This window comes from Martes martes (genome assembly GCF_963455335.1).
Source record: "Martes martes genome assembly, chromosome: 6".
In the NCBI taxonomy this organism is placed as follows: domain Eukaryota; kingdom Metazoa; phylum Chordata; class Mammalia; order Carnivora; family Mustelidae; genus Martes; species Martes martes.
The window spans coordinates 85,370,047-85,396,702 of NC_137893.1; the positions used below are offsets into that span (position 1 = coordinate 85,370,047).

At 39.1% G+C, this 26,656-nt stretch overlaps 1 protein-coding gene across 2 annotated transcripts in view; it reads left to right on the top strand.

The window, feature by feature from the left end:
• Positions 1 to 26,656, top strand: part of DNAH8 (dynein axonemal heavy chain 8) — a gene marked incomplete at its 3' end in the record, with an annotated part of 317,468 nt that overhangs the window by 239,167 nt on the left and 51,645 nt on the right. For both annotated transcript variants that reach the window (XM_080806629.1, XM_080806628.1), the window contains exons 77-83: positions 435 to 553; positions 2,614 to 2,816; positions 10,713 to 10,786; positions 12,782 to 12,934; positions 13,278 to 13,433; positions 22,437 to 22,553; positions 24,797 to 24,898. In XM_080806629.1, the coding sequence (XP_080662755.1) occupies positions 435 to 553; positions 2,614 to 2,816; positions 10,713 to 10,786; positions 12,782 to 12,934; positions 13,278 to 13,433; positions 22,437 to 22,553; positions 24,797 to 24,898 (924 nt within the window). The remainder of the gene's footprint in view (positions 1 to 434; positions 554 to 2,613; positions 2,817 to 10,712; positions 10,787 to 12,781; positions 12,935 to 13,277; positions 13,434 to 22,436; positions 22,554 to 24,796; positions 24,899 to 26,656) is intronic.

Here is a 26,656-nt window from a genome sequence, read left to right on the forward strand (position 1 = left end):
TTCATTATCATGAGTTGGTGACAAGGGTGCTATTGGCAGCTAGTTGGTAGAGGCAAGAGATGCTGCTAACAGTCGTACAGTGTGCAGGACAGCTCCCCCAAAGTCATCTGGTGCCAAATGCCAATCGTATTGGCAGATTGTAAACCCCTGGTCTGTGTTTTTTCCTGCCTGATCATTTGGTGTGATTGACCCACAGTGTTAATTTCAGTGAGTAATATAGAAAAGCAATGGAAAACCTGAGAGGGATTAGTAATAGCCATGCTCTTTAAGTCATTGATTCTGAAAAATAAATAAATAAATAAATAAACTGTGTGGTTATGTTTGAAAAACTGTCTGCCTATGAAGAATGACCCCCTAAGTTTACTCAGAATTCTCTCCAGTATATCCCAATTGCATGTGGTCCTATGGCTTGCTAATTGGCTTATTTATTTTAGATATCTCGTAATGAAAAGGGTTGGAAAAGCTGGTTTGATAAAGATGCTCCAGAGGAAGAAATTATCCCTGATGGGTATAATGATTCACTGGATACCTGCCGCAAACTTTTACTTATCAGGTAAGAATAGGTATTATCAGACCTAGAAACATCACTCATCATATTGTCAAATTACAGATCTTACCTCCGTGAGTTTACTTCACTGTGTCCCAGTGGTTACTGTAAATGTGTGTGCTTCCAAATTGCCATTTGGGATGGCAAGTCCTTGTATTCTTTGACAAGCAAATAAAATGGTGATGGTGGCAGGGAATGTATTAGTGATAGTGCTTTGAGCAAAAACATGAACAATACGCCTTTGTTATGTCCTCTGTTCATCATATACCATTGAGTGAATTATTTATTGTTCAATTCACTTCTTAAAAAAAAATACATGACAGAGTTGCCAGGCAATTAGTCGATAAGCTGAAATTCAATTTTACCTGACAAAAAAAGCCAAGAACTGCCTATTGAAAAATATAAATGCTGTCTTGGCTATTAAAAGTGGAAACAAATTTTGAAATTGATGTTAAGAAAGAAAATTCTTCTGCTTCTTTTCTTTTTCTTCCCACTTTTCATATTTTTTACATATATAGGAGCTCAAAGAAGGCTTCTATACTGGAATGTAGGGGTGTGTGTGTGTGTGTGTGTGTGTGTGTGTGTGATTGAAGGGCAAGACAGGAGGGTGGAACAGGAGGTAGATGGGACCACCAAAAGAACAACAAAAAGATGTAGGATTATGTTGGAGTAGTTTTTGTTTTCCTAATATTATGCAACTGAGCTTGCTTTTCTTAGAACAAGTTGTTTCCTGGACGTTGTTTACTCTTTGAGGGTCATCAGAGTGGTCAGCCGTGGTGACCTCATGATGTACAAAATATGGAAAGGTTACTTTTTTAAAAAAAGATTTATTTATTTCAGAGAGAGAGAGGGCATGAGCAGGAGGGGCAGAGGGAGAGAGAGACTCTCAAGCAGATGCCATGCCAAGCATGGAGCCTGACGTGGGGCTCGACCTCACAACCCTAAGATCATGACCTGAGCCGAAACCAACAGTCAGATGCTTAACTGACTGAGCCACTCAGGTGCCCCAGGGCTACTTGTTTTTATTGGAATAGATGTGTCTATCTTTTAACCATCATTTAAAAATTGAACCTGTGTCAAATGAATAGTATGATCTACTAGCAAATAAGCATCCATAGAGCTTGTCTGTGATCTAAAATACCAAATATCAAATGATATTTATTTGATCTGCTGCTGTGTATAGAACCTACTACAATGTGGGCTACACAGATGGTATTGAATACATGCTTGCTGGTCAACCTCCTTCTGAGAACTTTGACACTATAATTCTCCCCCTGAACTCTGCAGAGCTCCTGGGTGGGCAGCGGGTTGGCCCTTGGAGCTGGCAGAGGGCACCTCCCCTTGTGTCCCTGTTGAGTCCCCACACCTGATATGGGTCTGATGTATAGTAGGCACATGATAAATATTTATCAAAGAGTGAGTGTGCTCCTGTGGGTTAGTCTGAATGAGGAATTGCTTACCTGAAGTTGATAGCTTCAGTGACTAGAGATAGTCAGAGATGTGATTTTTTAAAAATATTTATTTACATTTAGAGAGAGAGCATGTGCATGTGAACAAGGTTGGGGGGTACAGAGGGAGAGAGAGACCCTCAATGCAGGGCTTGACCTCACAACCCTGAGATCATGACCTGAGCTGACATCAAGAGTCAGACACTTAACCAACTCAGGCACCCCATCATTGATGTGATTTAAAAAAACAACTGAGAGTAATTCAGGGTAAGTTAAAAAAAAAACCAAAAACAAAACTAAGAGCTTCCAAGTAATTGATTCTTCTGAAAATGAGACGATTGGATCAGCTGACTTCTAAGTTTCCTTCCCTGTTGGCAACAGACCCTATGTTACCAGCTCTGTCCTATTTTTTGCCAGTGCCTCATACCAAAACCAAATGACTAAATTTGTATTCATCCAGGGATGGAAAACCTTCTGATCCTTCTTTCACAGACCTGCGAAAGGGAGGATTACCTTTTTGTCCTTTGCTAATTAAATATGTTCTTTACATGCTTAGAATTAAATAGAATAAAAAATGAACACACTGAATTTTTTCCTCTAACTTGTATTCATTTCTAGGTCTTGGTGCCCAGATCGTACTGTTTTTCAAGCAAGAAAGTATATTGCAGATTCTTTGGAGGAGAAGTACACAGAACCAGTTATCTTGAACCTGGAGAAAACTTGGGAAGAAAGTGACACACGGACACCTTTGATATGCTTCCTGTCCATGGGATCTGATCCCACAATTCAAATTGATGCGTTGGCCAAGAAACTGAAGCTGGGTATGATCAAAATCTATGCAATTCAGCAAAACTTCCATATTTTAGTCTCAAACCTTGCCTTTCATAATTCTATAACTGATTCTTAGAAGTATATCTACAAAACTGAGTTAGAAAAAAATATTAAACTCTTTCCTCCCTTTTTAGATTTCCTAGAGTGTGGGTATGATACAGATATCTTTGTGCAGAGAGGAACACACTTATGTTATTTTTTTTTTTTTAAGTTTGAGCAGAGTAACATATCACATGGAGAGTAGGCTAGCAAGAATGAACATACAGGGGTATTGCCATGTCTATATAAAATTATAGAAAAAAGTCTATTAGGTCACAAATTAAAAAACTATAACCACTGTTATGACACACAGTAATTAGGGATTTATTTATTCTTTTTTATAATGCAACTTTCTTTTCTAATTTAAATTCAATTAGCTACAACATCATTAGTTTTTGATGTAGAGTTCAGTTCATTAGTTGCATAGAACATCCACTGCTCATCACATCATGTGCCCTCTCTAATGCCCATCACTCAGTTACCACTTCACCCCACCCACCTCCCTTTCCACAACCCTCAGTTTGTTTCCCAGAGTTAAGAGTCTCTCATGGTTTTTCTCCCTCTCTGATTTTTTCCCATTCATTTTCCCTCCCTTCCCCTATGATCCTCTGTGCCATTTCTTAGATGCCATATATAAGTAAAACTATGTGATAATTGTCTTTCTCTGATTAGCTTTGTTCACTTAGCATAGTCTCCTCCATTTCCATCCATGTCGATATAAATGGTAGATACTCATCCTTTCTGATGACTGAGTAATAGTCCATTGAGGGATTTATTCATTCAGTATCCCTACAGGCTGTTGTACAGACAGCAAGTTAGATTCAAGAAGTACGGAGATGAATACAACATAGCCAGGGAAGACAGACATATAAGCATGTAATTGTGATAGTGCTGTAGAAATTACACAGACACACCTGAATACAAGATTCAGAGCTACTCAGACTGCAAGGGGTGCAGGGGGAAGGTATCACAGTGATGGTATTTTGAGTAGGATCTAAAAAATAGATAAAATTTTGCCAGGTGGGATGGTAGGAGGTAGAAGGAAAGTTGCTCTAGGGGGAGAAGGTAGGGCAAGGAGTTAGAAACATATAAGTGGTGAGAGTAGTTACTGAGTCAGTGAGACCAGAGGACAAGGACCGATATGATGCAGAGCACATCTTGGTAAGATTAGGGCACCCTTTTATAGGATGGCTGTTTGTAGGAGGGCTGTTTACCTGCTCTTCATACTCCGGACATCAGAATGTGTTTGGAATTGCCATTTGGTATCTTTTAGATTCTGATCTCTATAACTATACCTTATTGGGTTAACTCGTTTATGTCCTCATAAAGATTATAAAAGTGATTGATTATGAATAACTAAACCTACCCTATGAAATAAAACTTACATTGAATTCATTATTATGTTAACATAACATGATATAAAATCAATTTCTGTCCTCTCTGAGTATTCACCATGTGTCCTGCATGAAGAAATTACTGTAAACCATTAGCTTAGGGTAGCATGGTCTATGTTCATTCCCTCTTTGTTCATCTTGACTTTGCTCTGTTGTCACTACACCCTTTTATGTTCCATATGGATCCATGTTTGAATGGTCACTTTCTTCAGTCTGAATGCTAATACCCAATATAAAGAACTCCCAGGTTCTAATAGCAACTGTTCCTGATTAAGTCTCATTAACCACCTTTAGTGTAGGCTGTGTTGCTCTGGTATTTATGGCAACATGCCAGTCATCTTCACTGGCTTAAGAGTAGTGATGCCTCTCTTGCAGCCCTGTAGTTTGCAAATCTCCCTCAGATGTATTCCTCTATGGATCTTTGTCCCATTGCTTTGTCCAGCTGCCCCCCTTCTTTCTGCTTATGGGTTTCTTTTTTCTATCTTACTATGAACCAGTCTCCATGTGACAGAACTCTTCGTCTCTGGTGGCTCATGAGCTTCACTGCTTACGTGTTCAGTAAGTTCAGCACTCTCAAGGAAAGTCCGCTTACTCTCTTGGTCCCAAGTCCAAAGGGAACTTCAAAGGAAGAAATTAATTGGTTTTGCTTTGGTCAGGTGCTCCTTAATGGGCTAATCAATGAACTGTTGCTGCAGAGATAGGTTCGCAGTGGAAACCACATGCATGGAGCTAGAGTGGGGTCATTTCTTAGAAGGGGATATTGTTCCTAGAAGATGGGCGTTTTTCCAACTGGAGATACAATGTCAGATGTTACCTCAAAAATGGTGCTGTTGTCTAGGACAAGGGTTTAGCAACAGAATTAAGAAATTCAAGGTCTCCATTGGGAGAAATTATAACCATAATATTAAGTGAATATATAAGGCTGAAGTTGTCCTATTAACTTTAGTATTATTACATGTTATCATACTACTTTGCTTGGCAATTTGGTGACTTTAATTTCTTGCCATGACTTTAGTTTTTCCAACAATTGTTCAGGTTTTTGTTGATTAGGATGCTAAAATAGCATAGGATCTACAACAGATGCTAAAATAGAGTAGGATCCTAAAACAGAGTAGATCTGATCCTGAAGGACCCAATGAATTTGAGAAACAACTCTTTGCTGAATAATTTTTAAGAATGCTAGAAATTCTCATGCTCTTCACCACTTTGGATTAAAAATCCCTAAAATAGCTGTGAAAATGAAACTATTATATAGGCAGAATAACATATTAATCTAGTCTCTACCACAAATATTTTATTTGAGAAACTAGATAATAGATAATCATAAGAATTCTCAAGGTGAATAGGTTGGAAATCTTGAAATTCAGCTACCTTATTTTATAGCTGGGGAAACTAAGGTCTGAAGAGCAGGTCAGACAGCTAGTTGGGGACAGATCTTAGGGGGGACAGATAAGATCAGGCCTTATCTCAGGGCTTTCAAATTTCACAACAATGGTGTACTCTTTCCTTCTGTTTCACTGCCTTCATTGGATGAATTAACCAGTTACCAGGCAGCCATTTGAAGGGTGGGCCCAAGTTAAATATATTTTTGTAAGAAAAGAAAAACATCTCACTATGGATATTGTCAGGTGCCTGTCAGACTCTGCAGTGAGAGATTCAGAGCAGATAAATTCTGCCCAGAAGTACTGGGTACCTGGGCAAGAGGAAGAAGAGACAGATGACTTCAGCGTGAGAACCCTACCAGAGCCTGGATAAGGGGCGCAGGGGTCCCAGAGGAAGAATGAGTTTGAAAATAGAATCCAAACACAAATGAAAGAGAACAAGTAAAAAACAAACCCACAAATATACAGAAGAAGGAATGAGAAAATGGGTATAAAAACATATTTTGAAGTGGTGGGGGGTGGGAGGTTGGGGGAACCAGGTGGTGGGTATTGGGGAGGGCACGTATTGCATGGAGCACTGGGTGTGGTGCAAAAACAATCAATACTGTTAGGCTGAAAAGAAATTTAAAAAAACATATATAGATGAAAAAATATAAATAATAGTATATAGTTATGGTAATAACCTTTAAAATATCATTATAACTGACAAGTTTGTAGAAAAATACAAATTGAGCAAATTTTCTCAGAAAAGGTAGAAAAACCTGAATACACCAGTAATCGAGATGAGAAAAATTCGAAGTTTTAAAATTATGACCTCAGCAAAGACCCTGGGGTTGGATGACATTTTTAGTAAATCCTTTAAAAATTTTACATGTTTTATTCCATTTTGGAACAAAGAAAAAGAAGATATATTTTCCTCTTTATTTTAAGGGGATAGCATTATTTTGATATAAACAGACAAGATAGTAACTTTATAAGAGAAAAAACTACAGATTGACCCTACTTGTCAATATAAATGTAAGGATCTTAACTAAAAATGCAACCAAGAAGAAATCATCATAATATTAAAAGAAATAACATGGAAAAAAAGTAATAATTTACCTTGACCAAGTAGAAATGCATGGGCGAATATAGGAAGGATACAGTATTAAGAAATCTCATCACAGCAATAAGTAAAAGGCTTTTCTTTAGGCTATCGTATTATTACTTTGATAAATGCTAAAAAGACATTTTATAAAAATTTAGCATTTGTATTTGACTTTAAAGAAGTTGAAACAGAACACTATTTTAATATGATAGTGAAGATGAACTTCAGACATCAACATTTTACTTACTGGTAAACAACTAGACACATTAAAGTCAGAAATAAGATAAAGATGTCTGCTATCACTCTATTATTTGGCATTGTTGTGGAAGATGTAGTTAATGTATTGTAAGAACCATATATAAAAGATATAACTACTGGGAAGAAGGGACAAAAATCATTACTCTCAGGCAGTGTAATTGTCTAACTAAAAACACAAAAGAATCAACTGAAAAACTATTAGATTTAATGGGACAGTTTGGTAAGGAGGCTGGTCACAAAATAAATATATAAAAAAATTAATGGCACATTCTTGTAAAATAAAATGTAAAAACCCCCTTCACTATAGCAATAAAAATAAAACTAAGAAATAATTTTTAAAATACCTATTAGAAGAAAACTATAAAACTTTCTTAGAGGCATAAAAGTAGGTTAGAATAAATGGAGAGTTAAACCACATTCCCAGTGTAAAGACTCAATATTGTAAAGATGTCAATAGTCTCTAAATTAATCTATAAATTGAATGCAAGTCTAATTGAAATTCCAGCTATATTTTCTGTTCTAATTGGATAGTAGAGGGATCTTAGATCATCTAGAACAATAAGTGAACAATGACAACCAAGAAAGCTTTGAAAAGGAAAAAGAATAATGGGGAGCAAGCACCACCAGATTTGTAAACCCTTATCAAATGGCAATATTTTAACCAGTATGGAGCTGGCTCAGAGTAGATAAACAGATCAATTAAGCAAAAGAAAAGACCTCAAATTAGGCTCTACTAGCTATAATAGCTGAGTCTATGATAAGATTCACATTTCAAATCAATGGAGGAAAAATGGATTGGTTAATAAACATTGTTGGGATAGCTGATTAACTTTAGGAAAAAGTAAGAATTTTATCTCACTTTAAACTCCAAAGTAAATTCTAGATTAATTAAGGTATAAAAGAACAAAAGAATGTATTGATACAATTGCGATAGCTAAGATTTTCTTAATCATAATACCAGAATCCAAAACCAAGGCAGATAGTCTGACTGGGTGAAGTTTTGAAACTTCCATATGTCAAAGCACCATTAATAAAGCACAAAAGAGGATAGATATGTGGGCTGGGAAGGACAGCATTCCATTTCAGCTAGAGACACTGGTTCCACTTGAGCCTATTACAATTCCTGATTCTCCCAAGCAGTGCTCTTTTATCCTCAGTCAGGCACCCTTGCAAAGTTTCTCTCTGTGACCCTGAGTTCATGAATAATCCCTAATATTGCACCCTACAAACCCTCACAGAATCTCTGCCCATTAACCACACAGTGCCAGTTAAATGGTGTGTATCCTGACAACTTCTTCTGTGTTCCTGACATACTTCCCTCCTACCCCATAAATTTCTCCAGTCCTTTGTAACCTGTCCCAGCAGTTCCCAGGCTAGCCTCATTGTTTGCCCCACCACAGTGGCCCACTTTACTGAGGATCCAAGCTCATCCCCCAAAACAGGGCAAAAGCATTCACTGCTTCACAGTGCCTCCACTGACTTCCTTTCTCAGTGCTGAGATGACACCTTTAAAACTTAAAGAAATCAGGTCTACGAAAGTTAATGTAAAAGTTAATTTCCAGGTCAACTAATCTTCAGCAAAGCAGAAAAGAATATCCAATGGAAAAAAGACCATCTCTTCAACAAATGGTGTTGGGAAAATTGGACAGACACGTGTGTAGCTGAATGAAATTGGACCATACACCAAAACTCAAACTGGGCCATACACGAAAACTCTTACACCATATACAGAAACTAAAAAATGATTGAAAGATCTAAATGTGAGACAGGAATCCATCAAAATCCAAGAGGAGAACACAGGCAGCAACCTCTTTGACCTCAGCTGCAGCAACTTCTTGCTAGACACATCTCCAAAGGCAAGAGAAACAAAGGCAAAAATGAACTATTGGTACTTCATTGGGGTAAAAAGTTTTTGCACAGCAAAGGAAATAGGCAACAAAACTAAAAGGCAACCTACAGAATGGGAGAAGATATTTACAAATGACATATCTGGTTAGTATCCAAAACCTATAAAGAATTTCCCAAACTCAACACCCCAAAAACCAAAACATTCATTCACAAAATGAGCAGAAGACATGGACAGGCATTTCTCCAAAGAAGACATACTAATGGCCAGTAGACACATGAAAAAAGATGCCCACCATCACTCATCATCAGGGAAATACAAATCAAAACCATGATAAGATGCCACTTCACACCTGTCAGAATGGCTAAAATTAACAACTCAGGAAACAAAAGAGATGTTGGCGAGGACGCAAAGAAAGGGGAACCCTCTTACACTGTTGACAGGAGTGCAAACTGGAGCATCCACTCTGGAAAACAGTATGGAGGTTCCTCAAAACGTGAAAAATAGAATGACCCTATGACCTGGCAATTGTACTACTGGGTATTTATCCAAAGGATACAAAAATAGTGATTCAAAGGAGCCCATGCACCCAATGTTTATAGCAGCAATGTCCACAGTAGCAAAACTATGGAAAGAGTCCAGACGTCCATCAACAGATGAATGGATAAAGATTTGGTGTGTATGTATCCACAATGGAATATTACTCAGCCATCAAAAGGAAGGAAATCTCGCCATTTGCAATGATGTGGATGGAACTAGAGGGCATTATGATAAGTGGGGAAGAACAAATACCATATGATTTTACTTACATGTGGAATTTTAGAAACAAAACAGGTGAGCATAGGTGAAGGGAAGGAAAAATAAAAGAAGATGAAAGTAGAGAAGGAGGCAAACCAGAAGAGACTCTTTAACTATAGGGAACAAACTGAGGGTGGCTGGAGGGTGGGCGGATGGGGGGATGGGGTAACTGGGTGATGGGCATTAAGGAGGGTCCGTGATGTGATGAGCACTGAGTGTTCTATGCAACTGATGAACCACAAAATTCTACCTCTGTAACTAATAGTACAGTATATCTTAACTAAGTTGAATTTAAATAAAAAATTTTTTAAAGTTAATTTCCAGTCCCAGTTTCACAAACATGATTCACAGACTTCTTCATTTAGTAAGTTCTTACTGCACAGCACAAGTGGGTTCTCTGCCTGGGACGACAGATTCACTAAGGAGCCTAAATACTATATTCTCCCCTAGACTGTAATCACGCTTCCGATCTTGCAGCGGCCTCCACTTTCTCTTCACATTCAGTTCCAAGGTGGTGATCTAGTCTAAGCTGCAGTTACCCCTGAATGTAGCCCTCCTGGGGCCGAATGGCCTTGAGTCCTATCTCAGAAAATGGACAGCCATGCAAACAAAACCCAAATGGACAGAAAGCACTGTAAGCCTGACATCTTAAAGGAATAAAAACCCACTTCCATTTTCACGGAAGCATCTGTGAAACCACCAAATAGAGATTCTAACCAAAATATACGGCAAAACTCAAAAAATCCTCTTTCCCTATAAATACCTGTGAGAGCGTTGTCGCTGCCTCTCCCACTGTCAGCCTTTCTCCTCCTTACCTCCAAACACCCCCAAACTCTCTAAGAGCCCAGCCACACACCCTTTGTCTCGCTCCCTTGGCCCTCACCTTTCCACGTGGTGCCTCTAGTTTCCGCCCCACACATTTCTCTCATCAGCACAACCGAAGGCCACACCTGTTTGAATCACAAGAGGCCTTCTTAGAAGCTGTGGAGTGAGGGCGACTGTGGCCATTCGGAAATTAATTTTTTGTCCCAATCCTGTTATAAAATTATGTTTCATCTTGTGATCTTTCTCCTATGTTACAGAATGCAGAACTATCTCAATGGGGCAAGGACAAGAGGTACATGCTCGAAAGCTGATTCAGATGTCCATGCAGCAGGTAGGTAACAAGGCTAGCTAGTGGCAGGGCACCATTCTTCCTATGAGCCCTCTGGCCATCAGGTCTACCTCAGACGGCCACAGTGGTGGCTAAAGCATTCTGCCTGGGATTGTCCATCATAGTTTTCCGTTTTTTTTTAATGTATGCGTAGTCAACAAATTTTAAACCTTAAGCTGGTTGCTCCTGACATCCCCACAGAAAGCTTGTTTTATTTTCCATAGTATAAGCTCTAGCTTATTTTCACTAAATTTTTTTTCTTCTTTTTTTAGCATTAGGCAGACAGACTCCCTGGTCCTAAGAATGCAGCTCTAGCTGGAATTTTGCAATCGATATTAATAGATAGTGCTTAAGAAGTGACAGACCAACACAGTTAAATTTCTATTTTGGGGTAAAGTCGGGCTTCTTTTTTTTTCATTAATGGGTAGTTTCAGACAAATAAGAAATATTGGAGGATGTTATGTTTAAATATTGATAATAGTTTTTATTGAAAATTGTAAGCTGGATGGAATGCTGAGAAATGTTTTCCATCACTCCTAATAAATACACAGAACATTAATTTTCTAGAGATGCTTGGTAGATAGCAATTTCAGCTGTGATAAGAAATCACACTACTTATAAAAATAAAGGAAGACCTCAGTTTATGTTTAAGCGTTTGATCTCATAAGGTCTGAAGCAACTTTGGTGCCCCTTTTCCTTGGGAATTAATGACTAGAGAGGGTTAATGAGCTAAATCTCTGCTTGGTCCATCAGATTTTCAAGTTAGTCATTAATTCTCAAGTGCCCGAAGCCTTTTTCTTTACCACTTAATTATATTTAATAATATATTGTATCTAATTTATATATATCAAGGCAGTTACATATAATTATTTTTACTCGGATCAAATGATTCCCTCCACTGAGTGATTTGACAGATTAACTCTGGACCTTAAATAATTTCTTCAATTTCCATGAATGAGAAACTTTTAAATTTCAATACTGCATTCACACTAACCTTCTTTGGAATATTAGCTTTTATAAGTTCCATGTTCTGTTTCTCAAGGTGGGGTAAGTATTGATAATAATGACATTATGAGGGAAAAAGTCCAACAGCCCAGGAACAGGTACAGCCACTTGGCCATGTTATGGACCCAGAGTGAGGATGAAGCTCACATTGTTGAACAAAATGGGAAACGAGCGAGAAACTGGATCCATTATGGCGCCAGCTAACTCAACTGTGAGGTCCTTCCTCCTCTGCACACTCCAGTTGTCTAGGTCAACCTGTCCCCTTTGCTGTTTAAGCCAGTCCGAGTTGTATTTTCTCCCACAGTAGAAGGCATAATACATAATACATGTATTTACTGTGCTCAGGGTTTTGTAGCTCTATTGATCTGATCTCATTAATATAAAGGTATCAAAATGTTGTCAGTTAAGAAACTATGTTCTCATAGAGCAGTGATGGTTCTGTGACTTATATATTGCTAACGATAGTTTTTTCGAGTATTCAAATAGTGCTTAATAAGTTGTGTGGTTTTGGAACTATATGGGAAGAGTGATGAGAAAGATTAAGGCTTAGTATTCTTGTAGCCCAAGTCACCACATGTATGGTGTCCAACTTTCAGGAGGTAATATGCATCTCTCTGTGACTGTGGATGATATGGTTTGGGGGTGAGTCCGTTCGGATTCATTTTAGGATGAGTTTTTACAAATTCCAAAATACCCGTTCCCACCATTAGATGGTGCACACACTATATTTACACAAGACTTCAAGTTTTAATTTCTGTTTCCATCTGAATCAGAGATGGCAGAGTACAATCGTTTTGAACCCACTTGATTCCAGTCTTAACCAGTAGCAGAAGAAATGTTCGTATTGACATATAATCATTTCATTAAAAACAGGTGCTCATGTATTTACATCCCTAAATAGAGGTTTTTTTTTTTTTAATTATACATTTTGTTTTCTTAACATCATGGCAAAAAAGTTACAAGAAATTAATACAAAATCATTTTTGAATACAGGGTGGCTGGGTATTACTGCAGAATTGTCACCTTGGCCTAGAATTCATGGAAGAATTGCTAGAGACGTTAATTACCACCGAAGCCAATGATGACTCTTTTCGAGTGTGGATAACTACTGAGCCCCACAATCGATTTCCAATTACACTGCTTCAGGTTTGTTCCTGTGACATAGTGTCTTTTCCTTGAGAGTGATTTGAATAAAGATGGCATAGTGGCATTATTGAAAGATGAAAACATGCTAGGGCTTTCAATCCAGCAGAGTCTCCAAGATCCTATACTCTGAACTGTCAAGATCTTGACTATAATCATCAATATTATATAGCAAATATTTCCGCACAAGAGTTATAAGACTCAGTTCCAATTTATGGGGTTTCAGCTACGATGGACATTACTTTCGAATTTCAGCTGACATTTTATGTTGTCTAGGTATTGTCATTTCTACTTTATCCCTCATCTAATTTATAAAAACAAAACTACTGTTTCCTTTTTACAACAGACTTCTCTTAAATTCACTAATGAGCCACCACAAGGCGTGCGCGCTGGTTTGAAAAGAACTTTTGCCGGAATTAATCAAGACCTTCTGGATATCAGTAACTTACCCATGTGGAAGCCGATGCTTTACACGGTAGCATTTTTACACTCCACTGTGCAGGTACCTTCTGGCACAGTTTGCACCTTTAGGGGGATGTTAGTGACGCCCTCTTGTTTCTCTGCCACGCTGTCTGCTCTCCTCACCCTGCTTTTTCTGTCCTTCATGGCACTTTGCCCCACCTGGCATGATATATACTCGTCTGTGTGCTTAACGTGTCCCCTGTCCCTTCCCCTGCCCCTGGCCATGACAGTGTGAGACTCTTGAAGACAAAGACTGTCGTTTTGTAATGGCTGAATCCCCTCCATCATAGCAATGTCTGGGGCACTGCCAGAGCTCAGTAAATATTTGTGAGGGGAACATGGGTTATTTATATAAGAATTTGGTTTTCAAAGTGCCTATGCTGGCCGGGGAGGGTGTGTGCACCTTCTCATGTAATACTAACCACTACATTTCTCAAGATAGGATGATCACCATGTTCAAAATGAGGAAATTGATGGATAAGAGGTCCAGATGCATAAATAAATGAATGAAGATAGTAGTAGTTTGAAATAGACACCAGAATAGGAACGTCAGCTATTTGCTAGTGATTTTTACTAAACTATTCTACTATTCTAATATTTTACTAAACTATTCTACTAAATAGCAGATTATTTAACCAGCGTGACTCCAAAGCTTGTGATTTTCCTCAAGCATTCAGGAGTTTATGTCCTGGACTGTCCTAAGTAACAGGAGAACTTTGTTAAACTAGACACAGGGACAACAGAGCCCCAGCCCCAGTAGGCGCCCTTCCCCCTCATCCCCTCAGTGTGTGAAAAATAAATGAACTACATCCCCAGAAAAATAAAATAAAATAAAAATGAGAACATTGAGGCTCAGAAAGGTTAAGTTCATAGGCAGTAGATCTAGGGGTCGAGTCCAACACTCCTGCCTCGCATGGTACTATGTTTTGAGCCCACCAGTGAAAGCAGTGCTGATATTGGGAGGGACGGTGGCTATCTGTCATTTGCTTTTACCATGAACTTGTGTATTTGCTTTTATTATACACTTCTATATTAATGTAGTAATTTTATAGCTCCACAACCACTTGTCTATGGGCTATTTTCATTTTGTTATTGCTTTGTTCTACATTTGAGTTTATATTTTGTTCTTTTTTTTATTATGCTATATTAGTTACCATACAGTACATCATTAGTTTTTTTTTTTTTTAAAGATTTCATTTATTTGACAGAGAGAGAGATCACAAGTAGGCAGAGAGGCAGGCAGAGAGAGGGGGGAAAGCAGGCTCCCCGCTGAATGGAGAGCCCAATGCGGGGCTCGATCCCAGGACCCTGAGATCATGACCTGAGCCGAAGGCAGAGGCTTAACCCACTGAGCCACCCAGGTGCCCCACATCATTAGTTTTTGATGTAGTGTTCCATGATTCATTGTTTGCATATAACACCCAGTATTTCAAAGCTGTGTAAGTTTAATGTACTTGATTGGCTCCTTCAGAGAGAGAGATGGACAGAATGGGCTCCTTTAACACTTTCACATCTCTTCCCTCCCTGAGGCTGGGGTGAGGAAGGCATGAATGATGTGGCTTGTGCCAGGAGCCGGGATTTAGTTCTGCAGTGGCATGGAGAGCTTCACCTTCTCTCTCCCCATCCTGCCCAAGGGTGAGGGGAATTTGGTGCTCATCCCAGAACATCTTGGGCGTATTTACCCTCAGGTTCCTTGTCCCTGCCACTTTACCAGGATCTCTGCTGCCCAGGGGGGATGGCTACACAGAGGAGACAATTGTGCATCTCCTGCCTATTGGTCCCCTAACCCTGAGAGAGTTAAAATCAGGTTAAACACTTTGTGGGTGGTTATTTTTACTAAGTCTGATTGTGGCCTTTGGATTGTAAATTATAGCTTTCAAGTCACTGAAGCCTATTTCAAACATTCTTATCTGGGAATTGTTTGCTTTGCTAGGCCTTATCATACTCTAATACAAATATTACTTTAACTCTGTTATTTAATTCACAATTCACAAATAATGTATTTTATGATTCTGTTCCCAGTAGTGATGATTCAGCTCTTCCACCGGGCTTATCATGGGGTGATGATTGGGGGTATTTTCCATATGGTCAGTGCGGTAGCCTGTCTTTCAGTGGCCATTATCCAAGTGCGACACAGAGGAACCACAACAGGGCCGTGGGCCATTTGTGGGGCTAAGGTGTGCTTGCACTTGACATGACATGTATTTGGGTTAAAACAGAAAAAGTCTCCATTGCTAAGGCCATGAAAATAGGAGGTCCAATGTCTTCTAAAATCCATCCATCATGTGCTGGGAAGAATACCTCATTGAGGACCAGGAGGCTGGGACATTAGACTCACCGTGAAATCAGTTAGCTGTGTGAGGATAGTTTCCCATCTGTGTGTTTTGAAGCAGAAGGAGGTGATCTTTCAAGTTTTTTCCCATTTCTAAAACCCTGTTATCAAGTTCTATGACTACACAGGGAGCATGGATAATTCAAGCATGGTTTCCTCTGTTCTGTTTTCATCATTAGCAGAAATACTTACTGTGATAGTGCCTAAATATTTTCTTTTACTTGTTAGGATAGATTTGGCTTGAGAGGAAAACATAGCATTCTTGAGGAGCCTGTGGTCCTGGGCCAGCAGCATCCCTGTGACCCGGGAGCTTGTAAGGGAGCTTATAAGAGACGAATCTCGGGCCCCACCCCAGACCTGCTGAATCAGAATCTGCATTATAATAAGATGCCCAAGAACTTGTGTGTGTTCTAAAGTTGGAAGTGCACCCACTGCTCAAAGGATATTTTCATTTTGTTATTGCTTTGTTGTTGCTCTGGGTTGGAGTGGTTGTGACTTAAATTTCTCTAGTGTTGGACATAATAGCCAAACACCTGGTTTGTTAACTGATTAATTGATTCCTCCAAATTCAACCTAGAAATCACTTGCTCTATGCAAATATGAGGTATATACACATATACACTTGTCCTTGCAGAGACAGACAAAAAGAATAAGGAATTGGGTCATGTCACATAATCTGAAGCTTTAGGCCTGGGGAGGAGTTCACGCTGGAGCCCATCACCCCTCAGAATACAGAACCTGGTAGTGAAACAGAGATCAAATGCGAGAGCTGTGTGACCCCCCCATGTAATTCCCTTACTGAATTGCAGTTTGGCCTCATGCCATCAACTCATCCCCGCGCAAGGGCATCATGTGTTATGTGAACCTCATTCGTTGTCACAGAGAACTAAATGAACACCCCTCCTCTCCTATAAGAAGGGGAAGTAGAATTGGATGGTCAAGGGTGGTACAGTGAAGGGTGTGGTAAGAGCAGGTTTACCCAGTAGAAGGGGGCACTGGGTGTTTCCATGGGAACTGCAGAGACACACAAACCAATCTACACTGAGTTCTTCTTTCTCCAGTCTCCCTTGGGCTTCCCTCCCCTCTCCACCAGAAACTTACCAACCACAGAGGCCAGGAAGTTACAACAGCAACAGCACTCTTACTGCAATCAAGTGATGTCTCTGCCGTAACCAGCCAGCCCTCCTGCCTTTCCCATGGGAACCCACCACCATCCCCAGCATCCTAGTAGATGCCTTGTCCACTACTCCCTGATGACATATCCACCTCCTCTTGGAGCTTACTCTCAATAGGATCTTCCTTCTGGCCTTATCATCGTCTCTCTATGGTTTCCCAGAAATTCCAGTGCAGCGCCATTTTGGGTTTCAGAGCAAGGTTACATTCACCCTTCAGAATCCTAATTTTAAAATATCTTCCTCCAAAGTCTTGGTCTTTTGAAACACAGTAATTACATTTGTGTTGTCCTCCCAGTACCTCCTGCAGAAAGTCAGAACAGCACCTTCTGGTGGTCAGTGTGCCATCCTTTGATGGTCAATGTACCACCCTCTGTTTGAACAATGCATTGGACCGAGTGAATATCTAACATAGTCATTGCCTGGTTCTCATTCATTGCCTAGGCCCCAGAATCCCTGGGAGCAGGCAGCAAGGTGGGCTGCTCAGTCCTTCTAAAAACCTCTTAAGTGATTCTAATACACAACAAGAATTAGGAATAACTGCCAAATATCCATTGTCCTTAAGACAGGAGTCCATCACTTTTATGTCCTTTCCATGGTTTGGAATTTGTGTCCTCATCACCTTGGCTTCCCAAAATTGAGGTTTACTTTTTGGGAATTTTCCAATAGGTTATGCACGAGTCTATGAGGTTTTTTGCTAAAGTCATTGATTAGGCCCTCTCGGGGCTTGCAGTGGCAGATGCAGACTTGGATATTTTATCCTGGCCCTTAAAAATAATTAAATATTTAATGAAAATGGCCATATCAAATAGGATTCAGGGAATTCCACTGCCAGCAGGTTTTCTTTCCAAAAAGTCTCCTACATCTTCTTTTCTTTCTCAAGTTTGAGCCTTGACAAGGATTACCTTCAAGTTTAATAGTGCATATGAAAGTCTTGCTTTGGGGAGGTGTGACTACAAAGTTCTTAGTTTAAATGTCTTTAGAGGACCCCTAGATGGCTGAGGTGGTTAGGCATCTGTTCTTCAGCTCAGGTCATGATCCCAGGGTCCTGGGATTGAGTCCTGCATGGGGCTCTCTGCTCAGCAGGGAGCCTTGCTTCTCCCTCTGCCTGCTGTTCTCCCCTGCTTGTTCTGTCTCTCATGGTCTCTCTCTAATAGATAAATAAAATCTTTTTAAAAAAGTCTACAGAATAATTACAATAATATGATACAGGTCTAGAGAAAGATCTTTTACATTTTGCTTGATGGTTTTTTGCAGGGGTTCTGGCCATTTCTGTTCATTTTTTTTACCTTTTAAAATTTCCCTTGTGTTGTGTAGTATGGATTGCATTTTTCATTTTATATTAGTTCCAGTAATTGAATAAAACAGGATGTGATGCTCCAAAGAGAGCCTTGTTTTGAAGATGCAACTGAAGTGATTCTGTCTTGGGCTGTGGGAGATGGGCTCATTGAGCTGAGGTAGAATCCAACATAAAATTGGAAATGGCTTTGACATCATTAAGATGAGCAACTTGTCTTCAGCATCCAAAGGAGGATTCCAAGTTTTCCGCATTTCACTAGTAGTTCTCTGTCTTGTTGATTCTTTGGAATACAAGAAGGAACCATATTGGTCAAATTCAGTAAAGAGTAGACTAGTTTTCCTAAACTACTTTTCCTAAAATCACCACTCTCCAACTTAGTAATGAATAATAACTCCCTACTGTTGAATCAGGTTTTCGCTCTTTATCCTGACATTCAAATCTGTCTTATGTTTCACCCCTGAATCATCACATGAGCATGTAGTTCTAGCTACTCACCCGAGGTCACTCTCTGCTGCAGTAAAACCATTTACCTGCAGCCTCTTGCTAGATAAATCGGGAGCTTTGTGTTCCTGTCTTTGTCATAGCCTTCGCCAAGCCAGGAAGTCTTTTCTCCCTGCTTTTAAAAGACCACCTTCTGTTTCTTTCTTCCCAGAACCCTCTGACTGAATGTCTTCTTCAGGCTTATCATTTGTTAAATTTTGATAATTAATTATAGTCACCATCACATTGTCCTCTCCTTGTTTCTAAGTCTTATTTTCTCAACTGGATTAAAACTTCTTTAAAATACATTGATTTTAATATTTTTCCATTGTCTCACATAGGACTCATCCCATAGTTTCAAAAATACTAAAGTACTAAAATACTAAAGACTGAAGAGATTTAGTATTCCAAATATTCCAAATTCTAGCAAAGCAGCCTGCTTTTGATATTCCAAATGTGTTATTAGTTCTTCTCCCGAGGGTTTGAGTCTATGATCTGACAGTATTCCAAGGTGATAATTCAGGGTACTTTCTTTATTTTTTTATTTTTATTTTATTTTATTTTTTTACTTTCTTTATTGTCACTTAGAAAGATCAGTGAGTACAAAAAAAAGTTACAAGAAAATGAATTTACTTCATTTGTGAAAGAAAAGTCACCCTCCCAAGATTTTGTCTTTTGTTTTTTCCAAGATAAGCTAAATAGCCAACCTAAACCAACCTAAAAGGTAAATGCTTCAAATGAAATTCGATAGTAAATAGCATAAAGTGAAACAAATCTCAGCATTATAGCAATTTTCAAAGATCATATTTTAAGGAGCAGTGAAATTGCAATGGCTCAGTACATGTAAATGGAAGTGTTTCCATAGAGCCAATTTAAGCAGTTTTTGTAATTGGAAAGGAAGAATTATTTTCCATTCAGTCTCCTGTCTAATTGAACTGTAAATTTAAAAAATTAAGTCAAACATAGGTGAAACTATTTTAGAGTTGATTCTCTTTAAAAAAAAAAAAAAAAACAAAAAAAAAACAAAAAAAAACCAGAGGAAAACATTTCATTTCACCAGTAATTGGTTAGCTTCCTTCTTTTTGAAGGCTTCAGGTGGAAGAAATTCCAGAGGCTCAAGGCTTGGCTGAATGCATTTTCATGTTAATATCGCATAGGGTCTCCCAACTCACTCTTGCTCCAAAATAACCTGGAGGGAGCTCACCTCAGTGTTTCTGGGATCCACTCCAGAAATTCTTTTGAATTTCTATGTCAGCCTCAGAAATCACCCCCTGGGGATGAGGAGAGTGCCTTTCATTCTGATAATAATCAATAATCAATCTAGTGTTCATTTCAGAATCATAATCCTTTCCCCAAGAAAGTGCAAAGGGGAGACAAAAATGGGGGACATGTTTCTCACTGTCAAGGTTCAAAATCTGGTTATAGGACCAAATATTTCAACATGAAACAAACAAACAAGACCGTACGTCAGGGCAGCATGAATGTTGAGACCAGGAAGTGGAAAGCCATCAAGAGAAGCTGACGCATTAAAGAGCCAGGGTTCTCCCCCGTGCACAGGGGATGATACCACAGTCCTCTTCATCAGTCCAGGCACCTCTGCTCCTTCTCACCTTCTCTGTGTTCAAGGTGGAAGATGGTGCTTCACAGCTCCCAAATTTACAAGTCTCCCTACTTTAAGCTCTAACTAGGATAAATTCTAGATAGCAATAAGTCTCCCTACTTTAAGCTCTAACTAGGATAAATTCTAGATAGCAATTCTGAACCCCAAGTTCAAATTCCTGGGTGAAGGAATCTTGTTTGGCCTTTCTTGGGCTGGCTGTCCACCTTCTGTCTAATTAATTAGCTAAGGGGTGATGATGGGAATCACACCATTACAGATGTCTAATATCTGACAGCCTAATGTAAGGAAGTATGGGTCTACCTTCGGTCTTGTTAAAAAAGGAGACAACAGACCCAGAACAGAATTACTTGTGCTAAGCCCACATTACCAAACCGAAACCAATACGTAACCTAACTGCAATTTCAACCTTCTCCAGGAGTGTGATTTTAACCAGTTAGTCTGGAATTTCCTGGTCAGCACTAGTGAGGTAGCCCCTAATAGACCCCTTTTCTCTCCCAAAGAAAGGTGACTTTGCCCAAAATAATCCTTTTTCTTACTTATTACTTCCTTGTGCCATCTCTCCTCTGCCTTTAAAAACCTTCCCTTTTTCTGTAGCTCTTTGGGGCTCCTTCCTATTTGCTAAATGGGATGCCTCCTGATTCATCAATCGTTCAGTAAAGCCATGGAGATCTTTAAGATTTACTTGGTTGAATTTTTATTTAACAGTCTGATCTCCCAGGGTCAGGACATCTGGACCCAAATTACCCAGATTAATTTTCATGGTTTACTTAACATTTTAAAAGCACATTCTGAAAATCAGTAATTAAACCTTCTTGCTTTCTGATTTTTTTTCTCTGTCCTGTCCGTGAACTTGTTTAAACTAAAATTCATGTAGATTCTTTTAAATCGTGGTATTCATTAGGATCTAAAGCATGGAGCCGCTGTAGAAAGAAGTATCAGAATGACTTGTGAAAACAGTGTGTGAGTGTGTGCGTGTTAAGGAAGGCAGAAGAGAGAAAGAAAAGTTAGTATATATTTAGAGGTAGAGAAGTAGAATCATACCTTTCTACAGATGTCTTGGGATTCTACTCTCTCCATGGATTCTCACCTCAACTGCTAGGGTCAAAGGGCTAGGAGCTAAACCCAAGTAAATAATTGGACCTCCCTTAGAGACTGGTTGTGCACTGAGGCAGTGAAAGCTGATGGAGTAGTGATATTTGAGTTAATCTATGTGGTTCGCTAGGTGATCAGAGCCTGGAGCTACTGGTTCTAATGTGGTCTCCAGAATATCGAGGCAGTTGAATCATTTGATCTGAGCCCCTTTGGATTGTTTATGGGCAATCTGGCAGTTCCAAACAGTTAACTACATCCCATGGGAGAGAACAAATGAGGGCAATGTGTAAGTTTTAAGAAGAAATGTGTCATGTCTCACAATAGAGATTTGGGGTTTTCAAAGCCTGAAATTGCAAGATTATAAAGTCAAACTAGTAGGGGGTCTAGATGCTCTCAAGGGCTTAAGATATTCAACTGGGAAAACAAAAATTTAAACTCGTGCATTGAACATTTGAAACTTTTAAGAGTCCAATTTAGAATAAATGAGTTAATTTAACAGACATTTATTGAGCATCCGCTGCATGTTTTTAAATTGGGCATGGAAATCTAGACTTTTTTTAAAGCCCAAGAACTCTGATCTGGCAAATAGTTAAGGATTACTTTTTTTTTTTTTTTAAGATTTTTATTTATTTATTTTTGCAAGACAGAGAAAGCAGGCACATGTGTACATGAGCAGAGGAAGGGGTGGGCAGAGGGAGAGGGAGAAGCAGGTTCCCAATGCGGGACCACGACTCTATCCCGGTACCCTGGGATCATGACCTGAGCAGACAGACGTTTAACTGACTGAGCCACCCAGGTGCCTGAGGATTTGTCCTTGTAAACCATTTGGCAATAGAACCATGAAATAGAAAAAAAAAAAAAAAAAAGAACCATGAAATAGTATTTCTAAAGAGTAATGTACCCGAAATTCTATACTGTTCTCTTATGACATCAACTCGTCTCTATATCATGCCTTAATTTTCCCATACTTTATGTTTTAATAATAATAATAGAAATCAGCTGCATTCAATTTTAAAATCTCACTCATTTTCTTTGGTGTCCTTAAGGAGCGACGAAAATTTGGTCCCTTAGGATGGAATATTCCCTATGAGTTCAATTCTGCTGACTTTGCAGCCAGCGTCCAGTTCATTCAGAATCATCTTGATGAATGTGATATTAAAAAAGTGAGTGAAATTGTTATTTTCCCCATTTTTATTATTGTCCTCAAATCAAGTTTCTACAGACATTTTCAGTCTATAATACACAGCTGAACCCACTGAGGTTCCCCTTACCTCCCTAAAAAGGGACTGCTCATTCTAATCCATTGTTTACTTGTCCAGGCCCTTCCCCTCACACCCCTACTGCCCCTAGGAGTACATTCAGACCCCAATCTCACACTTGTGTTCCCCCTTCTCATCTCTCTCCCGTGCACATACAGCAGAGACAGACTACAAATGAGACAAATCTGTGCACAGAAATGCCACAACCTCCCTCATATCGCACCTAACTGCCCCCAGTGCACTTCAAGAGAATGTACACCTTAAATCAGACTTTTCTTCCAGCATCTCTCACTGATGCCTCTTCAGAAGTGAAATGTTTTCTCAGCCCACACCACACAAGAGTTCTTTCTCACCTTTAGTCCCATCTTTTTTTTTTTTTTTAGATTTTACTTTTTTATTTGACAGAGAGAGAGAGATTATAAGTAGGCAGAGAGGCAGGCGGGGGCGGGGGGGAGAGGGGGGAAGCAGGCTCCCAGCTGAGCAGAGAGCCAGACTCGGGGCTCCATCCCAGGACCCTGAGATCATGACCTCAGCCGAAGGCAGAGGCTCAACCCACTGAGCCACCCAGGCGCCCCCTTTAGTCACATCTTAACAGATGTTTAAACTTACGCAAATAGATGGCAATGATTTCTAATAATGGTCACTAGTCATCATCCAGCATTTCACAGTTCTCAAAGTGCTCATGTGTGGAGGATCTCATCTGTATCTTCACAACTCTGTGAGGTCAGCATAGAAGGCATTACTGTTGTCCCCATTTTACTGATGAGGTAATGGACAAGAGAGAATAAAGGACTTCCTTCAGGTCACAGAGCTAAGAACACAATCCAGTTATCCCTCCACATGTGTTAGGAAGGGTTGGAAATTCATTTTTTCTATGGTCTGGAGCAAGTTTATGAGCCTCTAGGAGGCTGTTTCCTCATCTACAAAGCGGCCTTGGTTTCTGTGAGGAATAAGTGAATTCGCATTTTTGAAAGCACAGAATATGGTGCATAATAAGAACTCAATAAATTCCTACTGTCTCCTTTTCTCTTCTTTCTCATAGTCAATCTTGAAGCTAATTATAGGTACTAGAAAATCAGTATGGCGACGGTAAGCCATGATGAATTCTCTCTTTGTTTTAAGATTTTATTTATTTATTTGACAGAGATCACAAGTAGGTGGAGAGGCAGGCAGAGAGAGAGAGGAGGAAGCAGGTTCCCCGCTGAGCAGAGAGACCGATGTGGGGCTCAATCCCAGGACCCTGGGATCATGACCTGAGCCGAAGGCAGAGACTTTAACCCACTGAGCCACCCAGGCTCCCTGCCATGATGAATTCTTATGTGGGCCACCAGAGGATCTAGAATCAAACCATTACTTTTTCTTGAAGTTAAAAAGGGATATTAAATTGAGTATGACAGTTTGATGAAAAATTACATCGTATGGGTTCACAGTCTGTTATTATTTATCATTTGTATACACAAATAATAGTTAACCTTGAAATGGTTGCTTTGAAAGTCAGTGGAGCTGATGAATCAGAATTTAGCCAAAAGAAAATAAATTTTAAAAAATCAAGCATTCTTACTTTTCCTACTCCAAATGTATTAAGTAAAAAAACAAAAAAACTATTAATATCTGTAATATATTGCCAGGATAAGATTGCTATGGAAATTAATAAATACTTTGATTTAGTCATAGCTCACAGAATGAGGCAGCAAAGGATTGCATTGTAGAAAAATGCTGTGAATGAATAATTTTCTGGTTGTTCTCATACTGATTCAGAAAATATATTACTAAGAAAGCATATTAAACTGTTGATTACTTGATTTTTTTCCCCCTTTTTTCTTTTTTCTAACAGCCTGGCATTACTATAATGAGTATTATAGAGGATTACATCCTCCGAGTGAAAAAATAGTCTTTTCCCCCTATTTTAAATAATGAGTAATATATTCCCTTGTTATTTAGTATTGTAGATTTTTCTTTGATGACCAAACCCTGGCAGTTTCCGTCATGTAATAGCAGAAGAGTTACTAACAGAAGAATGTGAGTCACTTTAAAAGTGATCTAGCTCATGCTTCCTTTTTGAGATATTTCCTCCAGGAAAAGACTTGAAATGTTTAGAGTTACTTGTTTGGATTGGCAATAAATAATCTTTTGTATTTTTAATAAAGGGTGTATCATGGAGTACGGTTCGGTACATGATTGGAGAAGTTCAATACGGAGGCAGAGTGACAGATGACTTTGATAAACGTCTACTCAATTGCTTTGCTAGGGTAAGTCAATTTATAGGAAAAGCATGGGACACATTTCATTTTATTCTCCTTTTAAACAAGAATATTTGTTTGTTTATAATTGGTGAGCCAAACTTAAGGGCAGGAAAAACCCAGATTGCAGAGCTGCTGAAAAGAAACCAGCCAGCAAAACCCAAACCCAAACCCAAACCAAAGCCCAACCAACTAGCAATCTACCTGTGGTCCAGAAGATAATAGTGGTCAACTCCCAATAGTCTGTAAATTTTCCCCTGTATAAATGAGTTGCATATTTTCGGGGTCTCCCCCCACTGTTCCTCCTCCATGAAAACATGACAGTTTATTTGCTACTTTCTTAGAGTGCAAGTCTCATGAAGATTTCAACCCCCCAAATAAGTGACTGGAGAATTAACAATGATTTGAGTATTCTCATCTTTTCCGTTAGGACACACAACTGAAAATTGATAGAGTGTTCATTTTTCCTTCTGTGTCCAGTAAAATCTACATATATCAATCACACTGGCAAGCATTTTCCAGAGAAAATTATTCCTTAGCAATTACAGTTTTCACATCAGTGATAAAATGTATAAATATAAGACTCAAACTCTTCTTAAAATTTTTACATGTTAAAGAAGCAATATGTATTACCTAAGTGGGATAAATCAGATATGTTAAGTATTTTATGATTATCTGAATTCTTTATAGTAGGATCTATATTGGCAATTCTCTGTTTCAGTGATTTTTTTTCTCCTTGACAAAAACAGCAAAGCATAAGCTTTGGCAATATTTTTGGTAAATTGGAGGTTGACCAGGAATCTGATTTTTCTTTCAATCCTTACTTATTTTTGCTAGTTTTTCTTAAAGCCATATATGGAGAAAGGTGGATGATGGTAAGTGTTGTGTGGTAGTGGGAGCCTGGCTGCTAGAGATTAAGTCGGACCTAGAAAGCAACGGGGCAAAACTTACTGAAATTAAGTATTCTAGGTAGACACATCCCAGAACATTTCTAGAAAAAGTGCACAGATGAACATGTATAATGATGTCTATGGCAATATTGTGTATGGAACTGAAGGTAACCATCATAGATTGGGTTGCTTGTGGGTTCCCCTTCCCCAGGCCATGACCTTGGTTGAGGCATGCTCCCTTCTGCCAGGGCAATACCTTGGGAGAGACAATGTGATGAGCCCTGAGTAGTCAATACTCTAGACAGCTGAGAGTGAGTGCCTGGGTCCTGAAGAAGGAACTGGCAGTACGTCACAACATCCACTACAAATGCCTAAGAATCCTAAGAAGTAGTGAACGAGCACGATGGAATACTATTGCTCCCCCTTCTGGGGGTACAGTCTGGCCACCCTTAGTCATATCAAGTGGGTGATACTTTCTGAACCAGACTCCCACTCCTGAGTATATGTCCCAGAGAAATTCACAAACAGGTGTCCATGGACATGTACAAAGATATTGCTCATAGTATTATTTGTAGTAGTAGGAAGTTGTAGGAAGTTACAGGAAGTAGTAGGAAATTGTAGAAGTAGGAGTCTGCCATGGGGGAGTAGATGAGTTCAATGTTGTGATTCCTATCATGGAATATAATGTTGCACTTGGAAGAAACGATCCATATGACATCATGCATAGATTTGAAAAACTATGAGTTTTGAGAATTGAGTATACAGTCTAAAAAAATAAAATGAGATCCATAATGTAATACTTGCATACTTTACAAGGACATAGGTCAAGTGCATTTAAATAGATGCCCTCAGAGGGAAGGAGACTGGGAGTGGAGAT